Below are 26,568 nucleotides of genomic sequence, written 5' to 3' on the forward strand. Positions count from 1 at the left end.
CAAGATGGCGGTGAATGCTACAAACGATTACTGCACTAATCGATATGGAACAACTATCGAAATTAATTTAAGTCGATTCTAATGTTTCGATTATAGCTTTTGGCGGCCATTCCTTTTTAGAAGTCACGCATAACAGAGCGGAATATGTAGTTTAAGTTGCATAGTAAACATTATAATCTATCCGTTAATTTGTTCACAATATTAAGTTAAATCTGTATGTGAATATTTTTTAGTAGAAGGAAATTAATAAAATTATGTTCGGGATACGACAAGTGGTACGATTAGCAAGAAATATTAGTGCACAAGATTTTGTCAAATTTCGTCATGTATCTGCGTTCTTAAAACCATACTCTACAAATACCTTACAACAAAAAGATGATCATTTAGAAGTCGATAAATCAACTAACGAAACGAAAGATCTTAATAAATCAATTAACGAAAATGACAAACAAAAAAACCAAAAAGTATTAACTAAAATAGAACCAAAGCTTCAAATAATTTTCACTTGTAAAAAATGTAATACACAAAATAATAAAACAATGTCTAAGTTAGCATACCAAAAAGGTGTGGTAATAATACGTTGCGATGGTTGTAAAAATAATCATCTTATAGCTGATAATTTAGGATGGTTTGATGACTCAAAAAAAGGTATGAATATTGAAAAAATCTTGGCACAGAAAGGTGAAACTGTATGTAAGATAAAATACGTACCTGAAGGATTTCTTGTTATTCCAAAAGAAGAAAGAGAAAACTTTGATGAATCTAAAAATGAATTAAGTAGTCAACAAGAAAAAGAGAATTTAGATGAATCCAAAAATGAAATTAATTCGAAACAGATTAAAGATACGTAGAAGTTGGTAATATTAAAAAATTGTATACGATGGGTGAAAATATAAATGTAGACACGTTAAGGCTTTATTATAAATTTATTTTATAATATGTACATCTTCTGTTGTAAGGTAAATTTATAAATTTTTTGTAAATATATATAAATGCGTATATATATATTTAAAATGTTTAAATTTTAATTAACATGTTTGCTATCGCATCATGGAAAAGAGATTCCAACCACAGCCCGAAACTTATTCTTTATGTTGATTATTGTCACAAATGTGTGATGCTGGATTCTCAATGGAACTTGGTGTGACACAGACATGCAACACTTATAGAGAACGTGTTAATATTACAATATCATTCATTTATATTTTTCTTAAAATATTTTAATTACAATGGTCTACAAAGAATATCTTTAATTCTTTAGCATCGTGTTTTATATAATTATATTAAGATCGTGTATATATTAGCAAATTATATTTGCTACTATTTGTAATATTATTTGTTTAAAGAACTATATCTAAAAATTGATAAAATATTTCAAAGCATGGCAGATCTTTACTTGGCACATGAGACGTATATTCATGTAGACACACTTCGCAGACTTATTTCAATTAAAATCTATCGTTTATATTGAAATTGTTCTATGTTAATGTATTTTTAATTAATATAGATACTACGTATAAACTATAGATCTTTGAAGAGGATTATATTGGTTTCTCTATAACATTAGGGATATAAAAATAAGTTAATACATTTTGTTTGAAATATAAATAACATTTTTGAAAATGGATGTAAATTATCATTCGTAACAAATGTAATAAAGATCTTTTTAAAAATCTAAGTACACTAAGGCACACGTTCAAGAAGTTATTACATTTTGATATATAAATTGATAAAAAATTCGAAGAAGTGTACTATAATATATATTTCAAATATAATTATTTCTTTTATAGCATTATTAAAGGCACCATGTCTGAATCAGTTATGCTTTATACAAATAGAAAAAATTCATTATACGTCAACTCTTAAACAAATATTTAAAATAATCTATTCCTATTTTCAAAGTAATTTCTATATGTTGAGAGACAATGGTCAGAAAGACTAGCGTATAAATAATCATTATAGGAATTCTGTAATATCAACATTAATAGTTTGTCTAAACAAATGATTTTTTTAACTTGACATATTAATGATGAATTAATATAAAAAGATTTATGTTCAATATCCATCTTAGTTTTCCTTCTAAAAAGAAAAGGAATGCTTTTGTAATGATTGTATAGACTAGCATATGTCTTATCTTATTTCAAATATTTAAAAAAAAAATATAAATTGTGACAACTTTACATTAATTCATTCGCTTATTTCATGTTTTATATTAGAGGGAAGAAAATTTTTGGAGGTTTTACACCCTTTTTGGTTTCGATACAATTGCATATTCACCATCATTGTAAACTTTAGGCTTTGGTCCCATATTCGCATTAATGGAAGTCGATTCAATTGGAATCTTTTTTCGAATAACAGCATATCCAAGATGACTGTCATCCGCTAATCTAACAGAAGAAATATCTTCAACGATGTCATAATTGGACCAAGTTGCATTAGAATCAGCTGTAGGATTTGATATCGTAGATTGAGCCGTATTATGCGTACTCTGAGTACTTGAAGATACGGTTGAAATTTTGTGCGTAGATATTGGAATAAGTTTAGATGCTGAACCAAAATTTTGCAATTCGTCGTAGTCGGACGTATCAGGGGTTTTACAAGATGTATAAAACATAGATGACGAAATACTAATTACTTCACTGGCATTGTTTTTATTTTTGGATAAATTTTGAGATGTGGTAACGGGCATCATTGTCTCATATTGACTATCCTCATTATTTTCTTTATCCGTATTATTTCTTATTAAAGAAGGATTATATTTTTCCGTGTGATGTACGTTGTCTGTACCATGAGTCTTCCAAGCATCATTTCTAACTTCTACTAAATCATAGGAATGTTTTTCTTCTTCTAGTATAGAACTATTAACACTTTTTTGCGACAATTCTGGGGAATTAGTATTACTGAAAGTTTTCTGTTCACTAGAACTAGGAGAATCAATATTATCCGAGTCGATATTTTTTTTATCTAATAAACCAGTAAATATATTTTTGCGTGGCGGTTTAGCAGGCTTTGGTCTGACGATGGGTGGAGAAGGTTTTGAAGCGGTAGTTGAATCTGAGCCAGAAGATGAATTTAATTGTTTCTGCGTATTAGGAGTTATAGCAGCAAAATCTATATCTATTAAATTTGCAGAGCTGTTAGGAGAAGGTGGCAGTGGGGATCTGGAGCCAGCTTCCATAGACAAGGCAGCATGATATTGAGTGTCGTTGCACTCTATGCTCGGGCTATTGTCTCCGTTTAATAATTTTTTCATAGATTTCATCTTTAAATACATGCAACGAAATATTTCTTGCTGGCTACCATGCTCCAAACAAAAGGAGCCTTCTCCCGATTCGCATTTTCTCCCAGCTTCAAAGGTAAACTTTCCATCTTTATATCCATATCTTCTAATATATCTGTAAGGCCATGTGAATAAAACTATATCCCCGTCCATCAATTTAATATCAACAGCGGCGACTACCAAGGTATAAGTTCTTGTCTCTAAACCGCAACGTTTAGATGCATCTGTCTCTACTACTTTCACAGAAAATACTCTTTCGCCACTGGTGCAATATAAGTCTGAATTCTCTTCTATTGTTTGCTTCGACAACTTATCTTTAAATGCAACTAATTGGAATGCGCTGATCCAGCTATACATATCTGCTACGGAACAACATCCAAAGTAATGTACGCCTGATTTCGTAACCACCTAAGAATTAAAACATATATTATTACTATCAATCGCATAAAGTTAAAAAGAAAATCAAAGCTATATAAGAATCGATACTTGCAGTAAATACATGGGAATGATTACTCGGGGCAATTTTAACGCAAGCTTCCAGAGTAACAATCCGAGGTGAATGTAATTGCAATATAGCTTCTTCATGATTATCATAGATCTCTAACCGTTCAATTCCATAATTACTTGCCTTGAAGAGCTGACAAAATCTTTTGTGCCATGATTTCTACAAAGTAACAAAGTTACATCGGTCAACCTACTCTGAACAATAATAATTTAACTAAATAAAAAAAAAAAAGGAAAAGTATCATGGATGGCACATAAGAAGAAGGAAGAACAATTCATTACAAAGTGAGGATAATAATAATAATAATAATAATAATGATAATATACAGTTATTCCCCAAAGTTACATATCCAGATACAAGGTTATTGTATCTCAACAAATTGGAATGTTAAATCCTACAAAAGTAAATCCAACTAGGCATAGATTTCATCGTGCTGGTAATCAACCAAGTAACCAACCTTGAGTTGTCCTAGCATTCCTTGCGGCGGTAGAAGAAGAATTCCCTGTATCAAAGGTACCTCGGGCTCCATTGCTTAGATCGATAAAGCATCGATCGACGATTTTTTCGATTAACTTCTTGGTCGATCAAAGAAAAATTGGGTATCAAAATAACGACCCTTTTTACTTCGTTTTGATTATCACCAATGAAAATATCTATTTTGTTACTTTCACTCTGTGCAGAAGAACAGTACGCCTTTTCTTTTCTTCCTCTCACCGCGAGGAGATATCCCCTTATGCTCAAACACGTCTTCCTATCGTTTAATCTGACAGTCTGGTAAATGCTATCGCTACTTTGGATGACACTCAACCCATCATAACGACGCGTGGTGCTTGACATCTCACGAAAGAACGTTTCTATTTTCTTTATTCGATATCGCACTACGACCTCACACAATTTGCGATCCGAAAGCGCCTTTCCGCGTACCCGAGAGTGCGTGCGCGCGCGCGTTTACTATTTCATCGTTCAACATGGAAGAGAAAAAGAGAGAGAGAGAGAGAGAGAGAGAGAGAGAGAGAGAGAAGAAGATAGAACGAGAAGAAAGGAGAGGGAAAGAGAGGATGGAAAAACTAGAAGAGAGAGAAAGAGAGAAAATGATGAGCGAGCGAGTGAGAGGAGAGCAGTGCTGAAGAACGAAAACTACCACATGTTTAACTAATGTGTTCATGAGATGTATGACGGTAACGTATGTGCATACAAACAACATAGGATCATGCATGATCTCTCCACATCGCATTCCGAATCAACGTCGTCCAAGCATCGAGCAGACGACTATCTCTCTCTCTCTCTCTCTCTCTCTCTTTTTTTCTTTCTATCTCTTTTTCTCTCTTTTTCTATCTCTCTTTCTCTTTCCTTCTTTTTGGTTCTCTGGTTCGTGCACGTCTCGGTGCCTTAACGATGACGACCGAATTATCACGAATGCGAAACCGTTAAAGGAGGAACGAATATGTTACTTTTTTCAAAAAATCATCTCTTATTTTTGTTTAATATATATTTATTATTATTTTATATCACATATTATTCTCGTATGTGTGTATATAATTTTGTATTAAATAATCATTTATTCTGTTAATGGTCTCTCTGGCGGTATCCTTAAAAGCGTATGTTGGAAAGTAGTAAAGAATGTAGTCGACGGAAGCGGTCTTTCTTATCGTACTGCTTGATCGTACGGAAGTGGTGCACCGTCGTGCCACATATACTATACATTGAAAATAAATATTTTATCTTTTTAATATTCTTTTTTTTCTAATTTCTATTTTTTATTTTTCTTATCACAGACTTGTTTTATCGTCTATATTTAATATATTATATATTGTTTATCTCTATTTAATTTTTATGTAAATAAATACATCGTATAATTCAGAAAGGGAGAGAGATGAATAATTTTGAGAGACACCCTGTATAGGGAAAAATGTTTCTTTACGAAGGACAGAAGGTCTACAAAATGTTATCTATATGCAATTAACGATATCGAATCGGTAGTTTCAATTTCCTCAAACAGAATGACCACGTTTATGGAATAAGTTAAAAGTCTATGTGTATATTTCTTTCTTTCTCTCTCTCTCTCTCTCTCTTGGTGGGGTGTATCAACTGATTGTAGGTGTAGTATAACTGGATCAATGATGCATCTTATTTCAATTTCCACGAAAGATTCGATCGTTTCTTAATAATTGATTGAGAGAACGAACGATCGACCTTTCCGTCGAATTCGTTGTAGAAACAAACGTTGCTCGTGAAAAAGAAAAAGGGATTATATCACGCCCTATCGTTATTACGTTTGGTTCTGATCAAACCACCATCGCGATATAATGGCTGAAAGAAAGTAATGAACTTTTTTATTATTCATTAATGTCTCTCCCGAGTATGTATATATACATATATATAGTATGTACACGTAGAAAGTGGATATATATCGGTGAGATCGCATATCAAGTTCATCGATAGTAATGACTTCCTTCCTTTTCTTCCTTTTATTGAGCATCACCGTCTTGCTGCTATTCACTGATGCTTCTTCGGATATTTTGCCTTTGTCTAGACTTAGGAATGCCACTATGGGTACGTCTATCTTCTCTTTCTTTATTTGTCTTTTTATTTTTAATATAGAAACTTTTGTGTCTATTTTGTATATCATAGTTATTCACGTGTAATTGATTTTTTATCTCATTATTATTAAATTTAATTTCTTTTCTTATTTTTTTTTGTTTAGTATTATCATATAATATTAGTTCTCGTATATCAGAATGATTCATTTGTAATTGATTGTATTTAATTATCATCGAAGGTAACTTGTTTTATCTTCGTTTTTTTTTCTTCTTTCTTTCTTTATCGTTGTATTTTCTCGTGCATCATAACTATTAGCGTATAATTGATTTTATATGATTATTTTTAAATCTAACTCATTCTTTATTTATCTTCATTTCCTTTTTTTTTTTTCTTGCTTCCTTATCATAGTAAATATCTTGTGCATCATAGTTATTTACGAGTAAAATTGATCGTATTCAATTATTGAATATTATGTTGTTATAAGTAGCTGTCGTCATTGACAAAGGATTTTTCACGGGAAAAAACTTGGATTATCGGAAAGCACGTACGATTATCTTAGATTCGATTAACGAAATTGCAAATAAAGATATGCACGTGGGTTATATAATTGTACGGGCATTGCAGGACACGAACGTTGATCTTCGCAAAGGTAAGATGTTCGTTAAAATTAGATAAATTATTTGTACCATCATTGAGAGAGAGAGAGAGAGAGAGAGAGATTGTGTTACGATTTTACAGATTACACGGTACTGCTGTCGATTGCGACATGTGATAAAACGTGGCATTTACATGAATCAGCACGACAATCTGGAATTGTACATCTCGCGATAACAGGTAAATATAGTGATATTTAGAGAAAATGATAAATAATCAGGATAATTTTTTTTTTTTAACGTTAGATCGAATAATTTTTTTCTTAAAATAGACCAACAATTAATCTTAATTATTATTTTAGATCCTAACTGTCCACGAGTTCGAATAACCAATGGTATAAGCGTCCCGTTGATTGTTCCTGGTGAAGAATTGCCACAAATTTTTTTAGATCTTCGTACTGCTCACGCATTGTCTTGGAAAAACGTTATCATTTTACACGATGACTCTTTTGGTAATCGATAAAGAAAAACGTACAATTTTAATTTAATTTTATTTTTATTCCCCTTTTTTCAGTCCACTCGAGGATATGAAGGATATGTGGCAACTTCTTTGTTCCTTTTTTTTTTATGTTGTTTTAGAAAAAGAAAAAATAGATCACGTAATTCGAGCCATAACGGGTGATCTACCGAATACGAAGTTGAACACTATTTCCAAGTCGATATTTTCCTTTAAACATTTTACTTCTGAGTGGGTCAGGAGACAACATATAAGGGGTATACTTGGTAACTTTCACATACAACAACTGGGCAATTGTTTCCTTATTATCGTCAACGTCGATACGATCAAAGATGTTATGAAAGTTGTAAGATCAACGTGTTAATTTTATTCTAATTAATTTATTCGATTTCGTATAATGTATGTAGTGAACATTTTTGGTAATCCTAAACCGTTAGATTGGCAGTGCATATATTTATGTTTATGTATATATATATATATATATTTTTTTTTATTTTGAAAGGCTAAATCATTAAAACTGGTTCATTCCGGTAATCAATGGTTGTACGTACTCACAGATGCCGAAAAAAGAAATAAGACGAATGTAACATATCTTGCAGATTTATTGCCAGAGGGTGGAAACGTTGCTCTTATTTATAATATCACTAAATCTGATGGTACCTGCAATGTAATCCTTTTGATTAATATAAATATTATTTAAAAAATATAATTTTGAGATGAATAAGTCTCGATTAACAAGAAATTTTATATTCTTTAGGTCGATCTTCTCTGTCATGTCAACGATTTTGTTCGATATTTTGCGAATGCTTTGAAAAATTCATTCCAAATGAAGAATGATTTGTCCGAGAACATCACCGATATGGAACATGAAATTTTCAGACCAACCAAATTTCAAATACATCGACACATTCTCAAGTATATTGATGTAAGGATTATTATTATTGAGAATTGTTTTCGTTAATGAGTTTAATAATTAACAGAAATGTTTTCTTTTGTATTTTTCAGGCGCAATTTTTAGAAAAGTCACACGTATCTGATAGAAAATGCGGGGATTGTTTGGTTTGGAAAATTTCTTCGGCTATTACTTGGGGAACTTATTTCCTTCATTATAGAAAGGCTGCTATTCTTATAGAATCGGGCACTTGGATGCCAAAACGTGGTGTTAATTTGTCTGACGTAATATTCCCTCACGTTGAGCATGGATTTAGGGGTATAAGTTTACCAATAGTGACTTTTCACGTGAGTAAACTTTGATATAATCAAAAACATATTTAACTTCATTAATATCGTTTTTTTGTTTCTTTTAGAATCCACCGTGGCAAATGGTAAACGCGGTGAAGAACAACAGGTTGATTTATGGTGGATTAGTATTCGACGTGATCAAATATCTGAGTAAAAAATTAAATTTTACATACGCGGTTATTGTTCCGAAAATTGGAAATAACACGAAAGCTCGTGGTTCTACTAAAACGTTAAAAGTTGGAGAGGTCAGTTTTTTCATGTTGATTAATTTTTAATTCTGACAGAAAATGTAAATCAATGGAAGAATTTGGAAGAATGTTACGTATTCTAGGGTATACCACATGATATTCAATTTTTGTATAATAGAAGAAGGGTCTATGTTGCATTAGCAATGATTTCACTTGTCATAACTTTTTCTGGTTCTCTTATAAAGTTTGCATTATATAACGCAGCCTCCTTTTTCCAGACACGTTTAATTATTACTCCCATCAGTAAGAAACTTCTTCTAAAGCCCCTGATAATAGACAATAAGAATTTTTTAATACTCGTATGAACGGGTTGCCTATTTAAGGGGGCATCGACAAAAATTTCTTACCGATAAGTGATATTTGCAACCATCATTACCGACCATGTATGATGTGAAATCTATATCTAGGCGCACTATTTAAATTTAAAATTAAATTAAAATCTAATATATATACAACGTATACAAATTTGTAGAGACCGTACGGAACTTTGACATCAGCAACGAGAAAATTACCGGAAGAGGTGTTAGAAATGGTTCGAACAAGAAAAGTATTTCTCGCTGCTTGCGCCTATACAGTCAATGATCTTGAGAAGAATGCCATTAATTTCACAACACCTATCTTCGTTCAAACTTATAGCTTCTTAACGTCAAGACCGACACAATTGTCGAGAGCTTTGCTCTTTACTTCGCCATTCACCAAAGAGGTATATACGATTTAACGATAGTGTTCATCATTCATACCAAAGTTCAATTAAGTAACTTCGAGAAAACTTACTTTACTTGTCTTACCTAAATACAGTGAAACTTAATGTTGAAATAGACGTTTACGTTAAAACTATCGAATTTCTGACTGGTCAAATTACCAAAGTTAAACCAATAAAGTTTTGACGTTGTATCTTTTGAATTTACGCATGTTATACCATTCACGGTTGTTCGTCTTCTCTTTCAGACCTGGGCATGTCTGGCCGCAGCTATTATTATAATGGGTCCAATCTTATACCTGGTTCACAAGTACAGTCCAAGTAGTACGAAAACATCCGGCTTGAATTCATCTTGGCAATGTGTCTGGTATGTCTATGGTGCGCTTCTTCAGCAAGGTAATTATTCATCTTCTTCTTCTTCTTTCATTTATTATCTTTAATATAATTGAAAAGAAAAAAAAAAAGAATTCTTCTTTTCTTTTTTATTTTCATTTAATCAGAAACAAATGGAAATAAAAATTCGTGATTAATATATTAACAATTTAATAATAATTATTGATATATTACAATAAATCTTAGACATATTTTCATGCACCATACATAGAAGGATTGGTTGCTAATATTATATAGTTTCGATTTTAGGAGGAATGTATTTGCCTAAATCAGATAGCGCGCGCATATTGGTGGGTATTTGGTGGTTGGTCGTAACAGTTCTTGTAGCAACTTACTCCGGAAGCTTAATTGCATTTCTGACATTCCCGAAAATGGACGACCCAATTTTAACGGTAGACGATCTTCTCGTACACAAGGATAGATTAACATGGGGTTTCCCGAATGGTAGCTTTCTCGAGGAATATTTACAAAATTCGGAAAACGAACAATATCGTTTGTTACTTTCTCGTTCAGAAAGGCATAACGATACGGAGGAGACAGATATTATTAGACGAGTTAAAGAAGGCAAACACGTTTTTATTGATTGGAGAAGTTCCTTGCGGTACATATATATATATCTATCTATTTGAAAATTTTATTCGCGTTCAAATAAATAATAATTATTTTCTAACGATAGGTTTTTAATGAGAAAGGATTTGTTATCCAGCGGTGTTTGTCATTTTTCTTTGAGTACCGAAGAGTTCATGGCTGAACCTATTGCGATGATCGTTCCTAACAACAGTCCTTATTTGTCGATCATAAACAGCGAGTAAGAGAGATTTTACAATTTTTTCAAATAAAATAAAAAGAAAAATAAGCAACATCTTTTGAATAAGTTTTATTGCGATAGAAATAATTTGTTTTTCTCTTTTCTTGTTTTATATTAAAGATTGCACCGTATGTACGAATCCGGTTTAATAAATAAATGGATATCGGAAAAAATGCCTACGAAGGATAAATGTTGGGTAGGTGCAAATTCTAACGAAATCGTGGACAAACGTAAGGTCAACGTGGCCGATATGCAAGGAATATTTTTCGTACTTTTCATAGGTAATATGATAATAATTATGAAAGATTAGCGATTAAATAAAAATATAATGTGTGCAATAGAATATGAGAAAAAAGAAAAAAGAAAAAAAAAAACAACAACAACAACAACAATAAATTAAATTAATTTTCAACAGGAATAGTTTTAGCGATCATATTTCTCTGCTGGGAATTTTATTGGCATAGACGTAAAGTATTGAAGCAACGTAAATTGATCCAACCGTTTGTATCCTAAATAGAATTTTTTCTTAAAGGAATACACACACGTGTCTCTACGTAAGATCATTATAATTGTTATAATCTTAACGTTCTTACAATAATATTAATAATAATAATAATAATAATAATAATAATAATATAGAGGAGAATAAACTAGAATTATTCTTGCAACAATGTTTAGAAACGAAGTCTTACAATTAGAGAAATATCGGTTTACCGGTCTTTATTGTTTTATGGTTAAACGGAAACCAGACTTCTTGAGTTTAGGTTTGCAACTCTTATGGTTGCTCAAGTCCAAGTTGATTATCCTAGGATTTCGACGATGGATCGGCGGAAATGGTCGGCAAACGGAAAAGGTCCTGCACGCGCGTAATATTATTATACCGTGTGATGGGGAATTGCAAGTGCGAGTTAATTATCGCACGTGAGGCCCCTCACTGTCGATCCTCTCAATGTATTTAGCAACGATTTGTGTGATGGTGGTGCTTACCTGGTAAGCAAGGTAAAAGTCATGAAATTACATAACGTATTTGCTGTGGATATATCCTTTTCTTCTTCTTCTTCTTCTTCCTCTTCTTCTTCTTCTTGTTCTTCTTGTTCTTCTTCTTCTTTTTCAAACTGTCTTCCTCGAAAACCGGGTTTTCGCATGGCGTGTTTTTTCAACCGCTTACGTTAGAAACGCGCAATCAACGAAATTTATAACTATATAATACGCAGTAAGGTATCGTTGAAAAGCAGGATATTGCATTTCTGTAATACTCAAAAAACATTACGCAAAGGGGGAAAAAAAAAAGCTCAAACGTAATAGGCTCTTCCTACGTTTAGAGAGAAGTTAAACGACACGTTTTGGCACGGTAAGAGTACAACAACTAACTATGTAATAGCGAATAACGAGATATTATAAAAGATCACTGGAAAAACTTGTTTCGTACATTTACTATAACTATATGATGGATCTTCGTGTTAAAAGGAAAAAAACATAATTGTCTTAAGAAACGAACGAATTATATCTAATAAACTTACGCGCGTATCCAAAAAATTTCTTATCACTTTTCGAGAAAAAATAAAACCACCTATAAATATATTCAAATGAATTTTATCTTTCGAGGAATAAAAAAAAACACACACACAAACGTAAAAATAAAGAATGGAAAGTAAAAAGGAAAAAAAGGGAAAACAAGAAGGGTACACAATTAGGTTTATGTCAAAAAGCTAGGAAAAAGATCGAACGTTGGTAGGTGGGAAAGCGATAGGAGGAGGAACGGCAGGATGCGGGGTTGTCCACCTGATGACCTTGCCGTTGAAAAAATCCTGGAATGGCCGGCAGCGAGCTCGGAACTGGCGGTGTGAGCCATCTGCGAGCCAGTTCAGTCGTAGAACCCGCGAGACTAGGACTAATCCTAATAAACGCCGACGTCGTCACTGAACTCGGATAAACGAGCACACGACGAGTTCTTAACTATACTTTTGCAGTCTTATAGTCTTTCAGTTAATCGAGAAATTACGGTTCGATGAGTCGTTTGCCGATCCCCATGAGGTGAGATCAACTCTTACGAATACCGAGAGAAAGAAAGAGAGAGAGAGAGAGAGAGAGAACCAGATCCAAAGTTGAAGAAGAACGTCACGTGAGAGTAAAACGAGAAATAAAAAGAAATGGGACTAACACCGATCTGTATCTTATTATTGCAACGTAAGTATTATGCTTTTTATTATTTTTTCTTTTTCATTTACATATACCGTGATTCTTATTTTTACGAGATGTGTGTTTTTATTTTTTTGTTCGTTTGATATTTTAACGCCTGTTATTCTTTGATTTCCTTCTTGATGTTTTTTTTTTTTTTTTTTTTTTTTTTTTTTTTTGTTATTCTTTAGCTCGTGGCATTTATGGACAATAATTGTTGGTTGATTCAAAATGTTAATAAGAAATGATATATTGAATAATAGTATTAAAATAATTGCAAATACTTTGACATAGATTTTCTTAAATATTAATATTTAGTAATATAAATATATTATTAGAGATAATTTTGTGTATCTTTTTTTGTTCTTTTTTATTATCAGTGTCATCCGGTATCGCACACTCGTATCAAGAAACAGATTTCGATGGTTGGTATCAACCGGTTGCACGTCGACCAGTCGACGTTGTTACCGATATTGTCAACGATCTGGGGGTGAGGATACTTCAACAATACAATAATATTGGAAATGTTGCATTTTCACCGATCGGAGTTGCATTCGTTCTTGCTGCACTTTACGAAGGATCGGCTGGCGGTGGAAGTCGTCAGATAACAGATGCATTGGCTCTGCCACACGATCGAGATATCACAAGAATTGGTTTTCGTGATATTCATCGTCGACTAAGAGTAAGAATTCTAATGATTTGCAATGTTGCGTAAATAATAATTTTCGATATAGATCGTGGCTCGTTTCGCGACATTAGTTTTCTTTCCCCCCCCCTTTTTTTTTTATCGTTTAGTTTATAATGTTCTTTTTTTTTTTATCGAGGTTACGAAATTTCTTCGAAAGAAACGTCGTCAAGTCGTGTGTATTTTGCTGCTTCAATGAATTAATTATTTTTCTTGTTTTTTCTTTTTCTCTTCTTCAAGACTTACCTGAACGCCGACGGTTTTTTGGGTGGTTTAACGTTAAACAAAGAAAATACGAAACTTCGAACAGAATACGAAGATATCTTACGATTTTACGGATTCAATTTATCCGACACAGATGATAAAGAATTAAACGATACGACGACAACGTTTGCACCAATTACCGAATCTACAAATGCACCTATCACCGAATCAGAGGATTCGACTAAACCAACAACAATTATAATCGACGTTAGTCAACCCTCAGTTTCCCCTACAGTTATCACAGAGTCTACAGAGTTACCCGTAACTTCAACGATATCTCCTATGACCGAAACATTTGGAACTACGATCGATGAGAAAATGGTATCGGACAGTCTAACGCAATTATCTAATATTACTACTACTACGATTTCCAACGTGACCGAGGCTAATACCTTTCCAACAACTGCATCCGACGTTAATATGGAAACTATGTCTCCAAATTCGCCAGTTTCTACACAAATGCCGGCTGTTACAATGCCGTCGGAGACAATGCAAAGTACAAAGATGGTCGGCCAAACAACTATCGGAGCTACTAGTACAATCATATCGAATATTCCTGATACAACTACAACGATGACGACGACGACAATGATGATAGGTGACTCTCAGACAACGGTTAACACTGCTACTACGAATTCAATGGAAAATGTGGGAAACACGATGACGCCAACGAGTACGTTAACTGTTACTACGATAATTGCACCAGTAACATCTTTGGATATGCAAGGTAGTTCAATGGATTCGACCGGTGGTCAGACCGAGGCAATGACCTTGCCTATGGATATATCGTCGACACCGATCCAAACTAACATAACAACGACTTCGGTTTCCGACTTAACGGCAAGCATGCCGAGTAATCTCGAGGTCGTAACTCCCACCGAGGAAAGTACCGTTTCGACAAATCAGCCGACAACGGGTGGACCAATTACCATGCTCGGTATTGTGGACCTTGGAACTACGAATTCTATGATGAACCAGGATGGACAACAAGGTACTACCACTGTTCCAGTTACCTTACCAGATGCCTCGGGGAATCGGCTTCGCAAACGAAATACTAGAAATTCCCGAGGCTACTTCTCCAGTTATCCAGGTATTGTTATTATTAATTATTTATTATAGATTATAACGTACGATCACATGATGATCATTAATCTTATTCCAATTTGTTTTTTTATCAGACGAGGGTATTTGGATGCAGGATCTTGGCATTTGGAAAACCAATCCGATCGTCAAAAACGAAGCTTCCGTTAGGGATTCCACCGAAATATCATTTCTGGTGAACGGTTGCGACGTGTCCTCGGTAATGGCCACCAGATACGTTGCGGTTCTACCTTTTGCGTACTTTCCATCGTTGCAAGCTGTTGCTGTTGAATTTCCCTTGGACGTAAGCCGCAAAATTGTTTTTTCAAACAAATACGAATGTACGAATTCAATTATACAGGATAGTATTGTGGCTGTGCTTAAGTGTCTCGTTGAAGTATCTCCTTTTTTTTGTTTTTGTTTTCAAAAAATGAAATGCTTAACTCATTGGATGATTGGATACACATCGTGTTTTTTACTTTTAAATTGAAGGGACTAAGAAGAACGCGTATTTGAAAAAGATTATTATAAGCTTTCTTCCTGTTGTGGTTTGTCTCATGGAACACGATGAAAGATTCTTCTTCTTCTTTTTGCTCAAGGATCCGAGATACAACATTCTTCTTCTTATGCCAACGGATAGAACAGATACGCATCGTCTTGCGAGAAATCTCGGCGGGAAGTCATTGAGATGGTTACGGAAGCAATTGCAACCAGCTTGGGTCAGGGCCACCATACCTTCCTTCATGCTACGGGGTTTTGTCACCCTTACGCCTTTCCTTCAAAGAGTGAGTAATCAATTATCCTTTTTTTTTTTATTTCTACTTTTTTTTCACACACATTCTTCATCCCAATGTCGTTTAAAACGTCTCGGTGGTCATTGTAGCGTGTTCCAAAAAAAAAAGAACAATAATAAAAAAACCTATACAAGACAATTTCAAAAGCGATTATTATTTCTATCTTCCGGGTTAGGTTGCTCGATATTGCATCATTAGTCTCGGACATTAAATTTCTAATTACTTGATCGCGTTAATTCGTTTAAAAATCTTCATTCTATATACCTTTTCTGCGAAAAAAAAAATCAAAAGTCATTATTTCTCTCGGAATCATTTAGCGCTCGTTTCTACGATGTCGTACGAAATATTTGCTTGGTTTTTTCTTTTTTTTTTTTCATTTTCTCTCTCTGTTTTTCTTTCTCTTTCATTCGACTTATAGTTAGATTTTATTATTTGTCAGATATAGAAAATTGATTCTGAACGTTTCTTTGTGTTTTATTATGATAGCTTGGAATAACAGATGTTTTCGAGCCAAGAGTAGCCGACTTGTCACCGATGACTCCGGATTTGGGTGTCTACGTTAGAGACGTTCAACAAAGCATAGGTGTTAATATAAGGAATTACATGAAACCGGACAGGACCCACTCTCGTGAGTCAACTAATATCGAATCAACGATTCTTCCTTCCATCGTACAACCTCGTCGGGATTCTTACCGTTTCCTACTTCATTCAGGTTTTATTCTATGCTTTGTACATACTGTTGCACACTATCTTCCTAACATATATATATTTTTTTTTCTTTTTAACTTATCAACCTTGACCGTTTCTTTTCGAAACACTTTTTTTCTCTTTCGGTCTGATTTTTTCCAATTCGAAAATTTATTCAACGAACGAGATTTTGTTCGTTCATGTAAAATCGCATTGTATAATGTTTATTTTAACATTCGTGATACGAACAACGTACTTACGTTTGTCGGTTGACAAGTATTCTAAAAGAAAAAACGTTGAATGGCCAGGGGAGGGGAGGCAGGTGAATGATTACGTTGCAACAATTTGTCGCAACCAGAGAGTAAAATTGCAATTTGTTTCGCCTTTGCTCGTTGTTCCTATCGGAAAGATCTCGTATGACAATTTGTAAATGACAAACCTTCCTACGTCATTCCCTTCTCTCCGACACGTACGTAAGGTTCGACAATGGCCGGTTATTACTACTGGCGCGTTGCCCGATTGTTGGTTTTTTTTTTCCTTTTTTTTTTGCTTTTCATTCTACCTTCGTTTTCTTTATTGACTCCTCCCCCAACTCTCCCCTCTCTAACGTTAGAAAAATAGGTGCGTTATTATCGTCGTTAACGATGGTAAAAGATTTGTTAAACCACATTACCGAAACGCATTATGCGTTTCTTTGAAATTACGTGCTACGATTCTTGGTTTTTTTTTTTTTTGAAAGTTAACATTACGAAGGTAAAAATGTTAAAGTAGTTCGTATCAAATTATAATATTCGTGTGTTATTTAGTTAAATTTTACTTTGAAATAATAATTCGAGTTTCTCTTACCGATCAATTTCTTTTTTTTTTTTTTTAATCGTGTCATTTGAAATATTATTAAGCGTACGATCATCTGTAATTTTCAAATGAAGCATTTTATTTAGCATTTATTATAATTACTTGTAACGTTGAGCTCAGGGTTTGAGTGAGATTTAGTAGAGAGTATCGTTTACTATAGAGAATATTTCTCAGTATTGTTGTAAAGTTCGTTTAATTTAATAGCTGATATCCTGGGTGAGTCAGAAAAAAGAAACGAAGTAAAAGACCTTGCGCGAAATCTTTTCGTAATTTAACATTTTTATTATTATTATTATTATTATATTTTACCTGTTGGTTATCGACAATTTATATAGTTCTTTTAATATGTATGTGTTTGTGCATTTGATTTGTTAATTACCTTATCCTTGCTGCATCTGTACACTTATTATTAGAATTTTTTTTTTTAAACTAATAGCATGATAATTTTATTAATATAAAACGAGAATTATTGTTTAAAAAATGTTTTATTTATGAGTATATTTTTGTATATTAATTTGTTCACATGTAAAAGATGAGTATATCTTTTAATAATTATCTTATTACACGAGTTTTTTTCCTGAATAGCAAATACTTTTTTTTACGTGCAATAATATACTCGTAAGTTCTATATTTGTTTAACATAATTCTTGTATTTATATTTTAATAACGTTGAAATAATAAAATATAATATCATTTGTAGGAAATGGTTTATTCGAACGTGCCGGACCAGTGCCTTTCACAGTCGTTCATCCGTTTCTTTATTTTATCATCGATACTGAAACATCGGTAACATTGATTGCCGGTAAAGTGGATGATCCTCTTAATTCAAGAATCATTTAGAATTAACATCGATAATTAATTAATTAATTTCAACGGGAATTAGATACGATGATCATTCGATAATGATTAAACGAGTATGTTCGAGTAAATGAACAAACGAAATGAAATGAAAAACTTTCCAAAGTAATAATAAACGTATATTTATTTGACGACTCTTATAAATAATTACAAACTTATAAACAAGTATACATATATATATTTATATATATATATATATATTTATTTACTTAAGTTTCCTTTTTCTCTATTTCGCACACATACCTTTTTTTAGTCTACAATTGTTCACTGTGCGCTGTACAAGTTTACCTGTTTGTCAAGAAGAAGAAGAAAAAAAAGAAGAAGAAAGAGGAGAAGAAGAAGAAGAAGGACGAATCGAAAATCGAACAAAAGAAAGTAAGAACATTGACAATAATTATTATCGTTAATAAAATGTCGTAAAGAACGGGGCAAGATATCTCAGCTTTTTTCGTTGATTCAAATACGAAATAATAATCGACATATTGCAGATAATCTTAAGAGACAACAACGAGTTATAGATAAAATAACGATAATAATTCAATCGAAATATAATAATAATTCAGGATTTTTTCATTCGATCCATATTAATTTTCTTACAAAGATTACAAATATTATCATATTTTTCTATCGTACGCGAAAAGTTTTGAATCCATTCGTTTGTTCGATGATTCGTTTAACACAGGACACGTTTAATTATTTTATTTCTTATCGTCTAAAAAATATATTATCATCTTAATCGTATAAATACAGTTCTATCACGAGCGCGAATAAAGCGCGGGGACGTTCCTTTCGTTCCTGACACCGAACTTGCAGCTCGTATTTTACTTTCTTGTCATTTTCAATTAAAAGGACAACGTCATAAAAAAACAACGACACGATCATTGATAAAACTCGATCATCTTGTGCAACGTGCAACGACGTACATTTTTCTCATGATGATGTTTTATCCTTTAAACAACATTTTTTTCGTATACGAATATAAACGATTTCCTAATAGCAAAATCAATAACATTTTCTTTCTTTTTCAATGTAATAAGATGAGTGACATGTTTTTTGCTCAATATCCTCCCCCCCCCCCTATCCCCGCCTACCACGATAGAAAGGATAACGTGTTAATTGATATTTGCATTTCGCGAGCATCATCATCATCATCATCATCATCATCATTATCATCATCATTTATCGACGCATCGACGATTAGGAACCGTTGACGAAGATTTGTCTTTGAAATAAAAAACAAAATAAATCGACGTCCGTATAAATAAGCCCGAGACGTCATGTCACGTTTTTCAATATCCAAGGTACGAACTTGGATATTCTCGTACATACGCCTGGTAAGTTGGCTTCGGCACATCCTATACCCCAAGATATTATTCCAGCTAGAAAATATCTACCATCTTTTCCGCGTACTTGAAGAGGACCACCCGAGTCGCCCTGTGTGAAAACAAAGAATTTTCTATTTAACATATTTACGAAATTGAGTGACACTTATATTAAACTTATTTCATTCTATCAATCTTTTTTTACAGTCATTCCTGTAATCGAACAGCATACAATTTTTATCTTTCGTTTCTACGATTGGGAATCATTCATTCATATTTTCAATCGTGTATTAACGTTGCTCGATCAATATTTGTGTTTGAATATTAAATTGATAATAATTAAGATCAATATATGAAATTCCAAAAAATTAATTGGATGATCGTTGATAATATTTAATATAATCTTGTAGTCTATTCGACATTTTTTTAAAAATCTAATATTATCATCGAGAAAAAATGTGTATATTTAATAAATTCGTAAAAAAAAATTGGAATGAATATAAAATTACCTGACAAGAATCCTGTCCTCCAGTTTCGTAACCGGCACACAAGAATATGTCCGGTATAAATTCGTGTCTGCCCGCCCTGAGGAACATCGACTTACACCTGTCGTTGCTAACGATCGGCACAGAAACCTGGAATCACAGAAAGCACGTTGACAAATAGGCATAGAGATTAGACGGGAATGTGTTTAGTTGGAAAGGATGAAAGGAGTATAAGAAAAACGACAACCTCTTGAAGCACGGAAGGTAAGGTTCCACCTTCGCTCAATCTTCCCCATCCAGTGACGGTCGCGTTTTCTCCTATAAGAAGATCGTCGGTAGCTGGCAGGCATATTGGCGATATGTGGGGTGCGAAGGTCAATGAACTTTCCAATCTGACCAATGCAAGATCGTACTCGTAAGTAAAGAAATTGTATTTCGGGTGAACCACTTTCTTGGCAACTCCACGTTCGACGTAGGGCAAACGTTCCTGGACCGATGAGAAATCATATTCCCCGACACGTATTCGAATTTGTGATGTCAGCAAGCTAAACAAAAAAGAAAAAACAACACATCACAAACAACTAGTTGTTTCTCTCGTCTAAAAATAAAATTATTAATAAACCCAATATATAAAGGGACGAAACGTTCAACTTATCAAAACGAAGTTCTATTTCTTTTGAATGTCCAAATTCCCTAAGATACCTTTTTATCACAAAAAACATTCATTTAAGCGTAAAAAAAATGATGTTATTCGTGATAAACAAATTTATATCGATCAGAATCATTCGACGGAAATCAGTCGTGTTACGCGCGCGCTTTTTTGACATGAGAATTTATTAAAATTGATTGATAAAAGATAGAATAATGTGTAATCATTTTGTGAATAATAATTATCATAATTCGTACTTACTCGTCGACACAATGACCCGCAGTAGCGATCCAATTTTCATTGAGTACCGCACCGCCGCAACGATGAGTACTTGAAAAACCGAAGAAGGACGTACGCCTAACCGACACCTGCCAAGGCCATCGACCGAACGGTGCATCCTTGCCACCGACGATCCTGGTTTCGGGAAGTGGAAAAAGCGGAGGGACACCGCATTGCGTGCCCTTATTGTCAGCTACCGCTGATACCGTCATCATCGTTCCTGTCTTCGTAATGGCCTCCGGAGTTGTTGATTTTAACATCGATTCCGTAGACTTTGTAGTAGACGTAGTTGCAGTCGTAGTAGATGGTTTTTCCGTAGTAGTCGTAGTTGTACTGGTAGTTGTAGTAGTAGTTGTTGTACTAGTGGTAGTCGTTGTTGTCGTGCTAGTGGTCGACGTTGTGGTCTTCTTCGTCGGTCTCGTTCTCGTTGAGGTCTCAAAGTGGGACGTTGTTATGTAGTGCGCCGAACCCACGGGTTTGTGGTATTCGGTATTCTAAGAGGAATAAGGTGAGCACATAAGTAGTAAGAAGAAGGTTAATTTCGTTTCCGTAAACAAAGTATGGTGGGATAAGGGTAATTACGTTTTTAAAGAACAATCGTTTCTTTTCTTTTTTTTTTTTTCCTACGAAAACGAAGGAAACACAGGTCAAAACGAGAGATTAGTTTTATTTTGTATTAGTATTATTTAAAAATTTGTTTTAATTATTATTCAAACACTCGATCGCGAGATATTAATAAAATCAATATTTGAATAATTAAATAACAAGGATTTTTTGATGACCATGCAAAACGTACTTCTTGTGATTCGGTAGGTTTGAAATTCGCTTGATGAGGAAAACTCTCGGGTCCGTTTTGCATCAAACTAGGATTATCGGTCCAGTGTGGTTTCAATGACGGCCTGGGTGGAGTCCAGCTGTTTTCCGACCAAAAATAAGAGCTAGCACCGAAAGGTCTGGTAGTTTCAAACGTGGTTGACGGTTTTGCCGATGAAGAGAAGGTTGACGAGGTGGTGGAGGTGGAGGCGGGGGAGAAGGAGGACGAGGATGAGGTTGAGGACAACGACGAGGTGGACGAAGACGATGACGAAGGTCTTTGCTTCGTTACAAACGCCGGCTCTGTGGTAACTTGCCAGTGAGAGGTTTGTGGTACGGATCCGGCTGCGCTAGAATGAAAGAAAAGTTTTAAGCGTTGGCTCGGAAACTTTCATCTCCACTCCTAGTACTTTTCTTTTATATCTTGTTAAGCGTAATCGATAATAAATAAAATAGAGATATGGAACGCAACGCGGCGTGTAATTAGAAGCAAAATTCCAACCCGATAAAGATCGATATGAGTTTTTTCAATTCATTTTTCCACATTTTCATAACTTTCCCTCTAGATTCTTCCCGCCCTCCCCCCACCTCCCATTTTTTTTCTTTTTTTTAATTACAACAATATTCGCAAGTTTGATTACTCGACCACGTAGTCGGATACCTGGTTGGTTGACTGTTGAAGTACGTAGGTCTTGGTGATGTGGTTGTTTTTAGGGACACGTCCGAGTTATTGGGTTTCAGAACGAAGCTTGGTCTCGCATCGGTTTGACTGCTCAAAGAAACTGGTCGAAATGTTGTAGTCTTGATTGAGAAATACGGCTTGGAGAAATCCGTCAATGGTTTCAGGGTAGCTGGTTTTGTGGCCCATTGCGGTCGTTCGGTGTGTATGAGATTTATATTGGAATGCTGATTTTTCATGGGTTCCTAATAAGAAATAATAAATTAATATATCTCGTAAATAATATATAAAATACCAATATATATATGCATATACTTGTTTATATTTAATACTAATAAAAATAATAGATATATTTTTTTTTCTTACATTTTCATTAACAGAATTGACGTACGGTCGATGTATCGTTTCCTGCACGCTGAGATCAGCATCCTCAACCTTGTCGTCATCTGGTCTCGACTCCGAGGGTCTTTGGTTGTTCGGCCAGTTAGGCCTCTTCGATTGTCCATCGTTCGACGCATGTTCCTTTCCAGGTAAGCGTATCACGAGTGTATTCGGCGAACTTCCCACTTTATCCTTAAAGCCCTGATAATTTGGGTGTCCTTGAAATTGCAGATCAACTTTATCCTCCGCGTTGACATCTGGCCTGATCTTTTGTTGAGGCAACTGTGATTCATGGAAGTTTGGTTTTTTGGTACCCTGAGAATTGTCGGCCCAATAAGAAGAAGAAGAAGAAGAAGAAGAAGAAGAAGAAGATGAAGAAGAAGAGGATCCAGCCGGTAGAACGGAAGTCTGAAATCTGTCAGTATGTTCGGACGTTGGTTTTGCATGGGGTCTCTTTTGCAAAGGTCGAGCAACGTTACTCGAAGGTGTTTTAAATGGTCTCGGTGAAGCGTGTAGTCCAGTGTGAGAAGATGACTGCTGATGAACTGCACTCGGCCTGGAAGTACTCGAGACCGGGAAGTTGGTATGAGAGGTCAAGGTAAACCTAGTCGTTTCACTTCCCAGTACTTCCGTTAGTACTGGCCTGAGAGTATTCGACTCATGATGAAGATGATGATGGTGATGATGATGATGTTGTTGTTGTTGTTGTTGCAGATCTCCTTGTTCCTCGTGACGATGATCTTGTTCCTGTTGATGCAACTGATGTCCTTGGGAGACTATCGAGTTAACCGTAGAATTGTGTACGCAACAGCTACCGAACATGAATGTGTCGACGCACACACCTACGTGCGTGCCTTCCGATTTGATACACTCCCAGACGAACATGCAAGTACCTTCGTGGCCACCTGGACCGGGCACTTTGCAAGGCTTCGGACTGATCTTGTAGCCTAGGATCAAGCAAGAACTACGATCGCAATCTCGTTCGATCGAGGAAAATCAAAACGTTGGGTGGTTACTCTTTTTTTAGGTTCTCGGTCATGGGTGCAGAACCGTAAAAGTTGATATACCAACCGAGCTATAACTACAAGTAGCTGAACGAGGAGCACCGGTAAGTGCAAGTAATGCATGTAATACGATCGTCGAACGGACATCGTGCGCTCAGGGTCACGATAAAATCTAACGACCGTGGAGATTATATCGGGTGTCTAATGAACGGTTACTTCGCTCTCGCGATAATCTAGCAGGAGTTATACGTTTGGCGCACGACAAGTCTATATATATATATATAAATATATGTGTGTGTATATTACGTCCTAGGCGTGTGTATGCGTGCGTGTATCGTGTGGAAGCAAATCGATGCGTAACACTCCTTCACCTAGCATTTCTACTTCTAGCGGTTTCCTTAATTGAATTTACCTATTAGTCGTTCGGTATTTGTTCGCTCCAACGGACGGGATTATTATTTCGAGAAAAAGACACCTCTCTACGCGCCGGCTTTCGATACTTTTATCATGAAGAATCGCAGAATGCATGCGAGCTACTATTACACCACCACCACTACCATTACCATCATCCAAGTCAAGTTACTCTCGCCGTAGTAAAGGAGACAAGATTTAACGGTTATAAATTTGCCGCGTGTTTCCTCGTATTTAATCATCGATTCCATTGATCTTTGGCGACGCATAACAACAACAAAAAGAAAAGATACAAAAAAACAATTTATTATTATTATTATTTTTCTTTTAACAAACGATAAATACACACCTATACGTTTCACACAGGTGTATCTTTATCTATATTATTTAAATTGTTAATATATTTTTCATTCGATTGATCTTATATATACATATTTATTTCACATAATTTTGAATTTTCAAATTTACATCCACGATTTATTCATTTTCATTCGAATTACGGACGAATGTGAGAGAAACGTTTATTTTTAAAATTATACGAGTTTCAAATGAATTTTATTTTATTCCCGAAAGGAAACCTGTTGTCGGAAATGTCATTAAAGTGCATCGTGGATGAACTCCGTTGTCCCCCTCGATGTCGCGTCTTCGTCTTGCTGCTAGGTGAAAGTGTACCACTTGTCGATAAGCACGCGCACGCTTACCTGCGAGCTTCGGCGAATAACCAAAAGGAAAAAAAATAAAGGAAAGAAAAAAAGAGTAGAGAAAATAAAATGAAAAAAAATATAAAATAAAAAGGAAAAGAAAAAAGAGAGAGATATATATATATAAGAGGCAGAAAATACTTCGAGGTTTTTTAATTGCGGGAATGGAGAGAGAGAGAGAGAGAGAGAGACAGGTACGTATGCGCGTAAACCTGGGCCAGGTCGTTAACCATGTCGTTTCTTCTTCTAGTTACACGTACGCTATGTTGTTACGCGGAAACGTAAATTACTAACGTCTTTTGACACCGCAATGCATTTCTTTTTTCTATTTCTTTTTTTTCCGTTTGTCAAAACTCGTATGCAACGGGTATAGGCAAAAAAATATGAGACGTGATGAAACGTATAGCAAATATTTAATAATTTCAATTAAATTAAGATGTGAAATTTTTTTTGTTAAACTCTATAGTGTTTTCTATCAAAAATTTGCATTCGTATCTAACGAATGTAATATCTTTTAAAAAAAAAAACAAGGTGAAACACTTGTCTTAGATTAACCGTGGAGATTTCGTAATTAAATTAAACTACGTGCCGTGTTAAATGTCGGTTATGAGTTAAATTTTGTTCGTTCTCTGAGAAGGTTCAGGGTGGGGTGGGTTATGAGGAGACAAGGTGGTGGTTAATCGTTACGAATGGTTTTTTCTCGAATAGTTTTTGTTCCAGGTTGTCTTTCTTCGAATCAACAGAAAGTCAGACGACGACGTTTACGTAGTCTCCCTCTCCCTCTCTCTCTCTCTCTCTCTCTCTCTCTCTCTTTCTCTCTTTTTCTTTCATTCGCTTTTCTTTTCTCACGCTCAAACACGGCTGGCTGCACCTTGACCGATTTCTCTTTCCAATTAGGCGTTACACATTTGAGAAAAGGAATCCACCCTTGGGTAAAACGGAGATTGAAGATAATTGAAGGTGAGTATAGACAGAGAAAGGTAGAGAATGAGAATGAGAATGAGAATGAGATTGAGAATGTGAAAGAGAAGTAGAGGAAAAAAGTAGTAATAGTAGTAGTAGTAGTAGTAGTAGTAGTAAAAGACACGGATCTTTTATTTCTGTCAGTAATATAAGCAAGAAGAAGAAGAAGAAAAAAAAATAGAAAATATTCTTTCTCTTTGACACACCAGAGTTAAATGACCATGTAAAATCTTATATCGGCTAATGGGCTTCGATGATCCCAACTCGAAAGTTACACAAACGTTTACCGCCGAGCAAGGAACACCGAAACCATGTGTGTAATACGTTAAAACACCAAAAGGAGTATTACTGACTGTGACCTCGATTCAGCGTGCTGAGAGACCTGGCGATGCCCGACCACCAGAGAATTGTGGCCACGTAACCGATCCACCGCATCCTGATCCCTGAAAACATCAATGTCATTCGTTTTAGTCGAACCATCGCGTCAATGTCTCTCTCTCTCTTTCTCTTTTTATCTCTGACAATGAGATTTATTGTCATTTAATATCGTATCTTTATATCAAGTTGATCAAAGAATAAAGTATTATATATATATATATATATATATTTTTAATTCAAAGTAATTTATAAATTACAATTTAATAGTTATTCAT

At 34.6% G+C, this 26,568-nt stretch overlaps 5 protein-coding genes across 8 annotated transcripts in view; 3 read left to right on the forward strand and 2 right to left on the reverse strand.

The window, feature by feature from the left end:
• The first annotated feature begins 4 nt into the window (after positions 1-4).
• Positions 5-851, forward strand: LOC106788297 (uncharacterized protein C24H6.02c-like). Its single transcript, XM_014751441.1, has 3 exons — positions 5-10; positions 237-464; positions 549-851. The coding sequence occupies exons 1-3, from the start codon at positions 5-7 to the stop codon at positions 849-851; spliced, it is 537 nt and encodes a 178-aa protein (XP_014606927.1).
• A 114-nt stretch (positions 852-965) lies between these two features.
• LOC106788315 (docking protein 3) lies at positions 966-4,745 on the reverse strand. The gene is made up of 3 exons (XM_014751476.1): positions 4,243-4,745; positions 3,771-3,944; positions 966-3,688 (listed from the first exon to the last, which is right to left on the reverse strand). Exons 1-3 carry the CDS (start codon positions 4,312-4,314, stop codon positions 2,240-2,242), a joined length of 1,695 nt encoding a protein of 564 aa, XP_014606962.1. The 5' UTR covers positions 4,315-4,745; the 3' UTR covers positions 966-2,239.
• A 1,371-nt stretch (positions 4,746-6,116) lies between these two features.
• Positions 6,117-11,340, forward strand: LOC106788298. The gene is made up of 15 exons (XM_014751442.1): positions 6,117-6,338; positions 6,814-6,975; positions 7,065-7,160; positions 7,282-7,431; positions 7,559-7,782; positions 7,939-8,103; positions 8,194-8,361; positions 8,442-8,675; positions 8,744-8,923; positions 9,399-9,629; positions 9,875-10,022; positions 10,269-10,620; positions 10,696-10,827; positions 10,948-11,108; positions 11,243-11,340. The coding sequence occupies exons 1-15, from the start codon at positions 6,230-6,232 to the stop codon at positions 11,338-11,340; spliced, it is 2,610 nt and encodes an 869-aa protein (XP_014606928.1). The 5' UTR covers positions 6,117-6,229.
• Positions 11,341-12,516: 1,176 nt separating this feature from the next.
• On the forward strand, positions 12,517-18,339 carry LOC106788324. The gene is made up of 7 exons (XM_014751489.1): positions 12,517-13,014; positions 13,386-13,687; positions 13,931-15,044; positions 15,133-15,338; positions 15,634-15,819; positions 16,315-16,456; positions 18,071-18,339. Exons 1-7 carry the CDS (start codon positions 12,978-12,980, stop codon positions 18,208-18,210), a joined length of 2,127 nt encoding a protein of 708 aa, XP_014606975.1. The 5' UTR covers positions 12,517-12,977; the 3' UTR covers positions 18,211-18,339.
• A 473-nt stretch (positions 18,340-18,812) lies between these two features.
• Positions 18,813-26,568, reverse strand: part of LOC106788321 (serine proteinase stubble-like) — a 41,718-nt gene continuing 33,962 nt past the window's right edge. For 2 of the 4 annotated variants that reach the window (XM_014751484.1, XM_014751485.1), the window contains exons 2-9: positions 26,269-26,358; positions 22,822-23,783; positions 22,438-22,700; positions 21,760-22,126; positions 20,946-21,457; positions 20,283-20,580; positions 20,060-20,185; positions 18,813-19,662 (exon numbers count right to left, since the gene is read on the reverse strand). In XM_014751484.1, the coding sequence (XP_014606970.1) occupies positions 19,504-19,662; positions 20,060-20,185; positions 20,283-20,580; positions 20,946-21,457; positions 21,760-22,126; positions 22,438-22,700; positions 22,822-23,783; positions 26,269-26,350 (2,769 nt within the window). In that variant the 5' untranslated portion in view covers positions 26,351-26,358 and the 3' untranslated portion in view covers positions 18,813-19,503. The remainder of the gene's footprint in view (positions 19,663-20,059; positions 20,186-20,282; positions 20,581-20,945; positions 21,458-21,759; positions 22,127-22,437; positions 22,701-22,821; positions 23,784-26,268; positions 26,359-26,568) is intronic. The other 2 variants (XM_014751486.1, XM_014751487.1) reach the window with 2 other exon arrangements.

The sequence above is a fragment of the Polistes canadensis genome, unplaced genomic scaffold (assembly GCF_001313835.1).
Source record: "Polistes canadensis isolate GaletaPanama2010 unplaced genomic scaffold, ASM131383v1 scaffold_134, whole genome shotgun sequence".
NCBI lineage: Eukaryota > Metazoa > Arthropoda > Insecta > Hymenoptera > Vespidae > Polistes > Polistes canadensis.

Bases quoted from the DNA above. Each gene is read 5' to 3' on its own strand.
- LOC106788297 (XM_014751441.1), top strand. The intron at 465-548 runs GTATTAACTAAA...ACAATGTCTAAG, and splicing joins ACAAACAAAAAAACCAAAAA to TTAGCATACCAAAAAGGTGT.
- LOC106788315 (XM_014751476.1), bottom strand. From the start codon at position 4,314: ATGGAGCCCGAGGTACCTTTGATACAGGGAATTCTTCTTCTACCGCCG. The intron at 3,945-4,242 runs GTTGGTTACTTG...GTTACTTTGTAG, and splicing joins GAATGCTAGGACAACTCAAG to AAATCATGGCACAAAAGATT. The intron at 3,689-3,770 runs GCAAGTATCGAT...TTTAATTCTTAG, and splicing joins ATCATTCCCATGTATTTACT to GTGGTTACGAAATCAGGCGT.
- LOC106788298 (XM_014751442.1), top strand. From the start codon at position 6,230: ATGACTTCCTTCCTTTTCTTCCTTTTATTGAGCATCACCGTCTTGCTG. The intron at 8,104-8,193 runs GTAATCCTTTTG...TATATTCTTTAG, and splicing joins AATCTGATGGTACCTGCAAT to GTCGATCTTCTCTGTCATGT. The intron at 9,630-9,874 runs GTATATACGATT...CTTCTCTTTCAG, and splicing joins CTTCGCCATTCACCAAAGAG to ACCTGGGCATGTCTGGCCGC.
- LOC106788324 (XM_014751489.1), top strand. From the start codon at position 12,978: ATGGGACTAACACCGATCTGTATCTTATTATTGCAAC. The intron at 13,015-13,385 runs GTAAGTATTATG...TTTTATTATCAG, and splicing joins CTGTATCTTATTATTGCAAC to TGTCATCCGGTATCGCACAC. The intron at 15,339-15,633 runs GTAAGCCGCAAA...TTTTTGCTCAAG, and splicing joins CTGTTGAATTTCCCTTGGAC to GATCCGAGATACAACATTCT.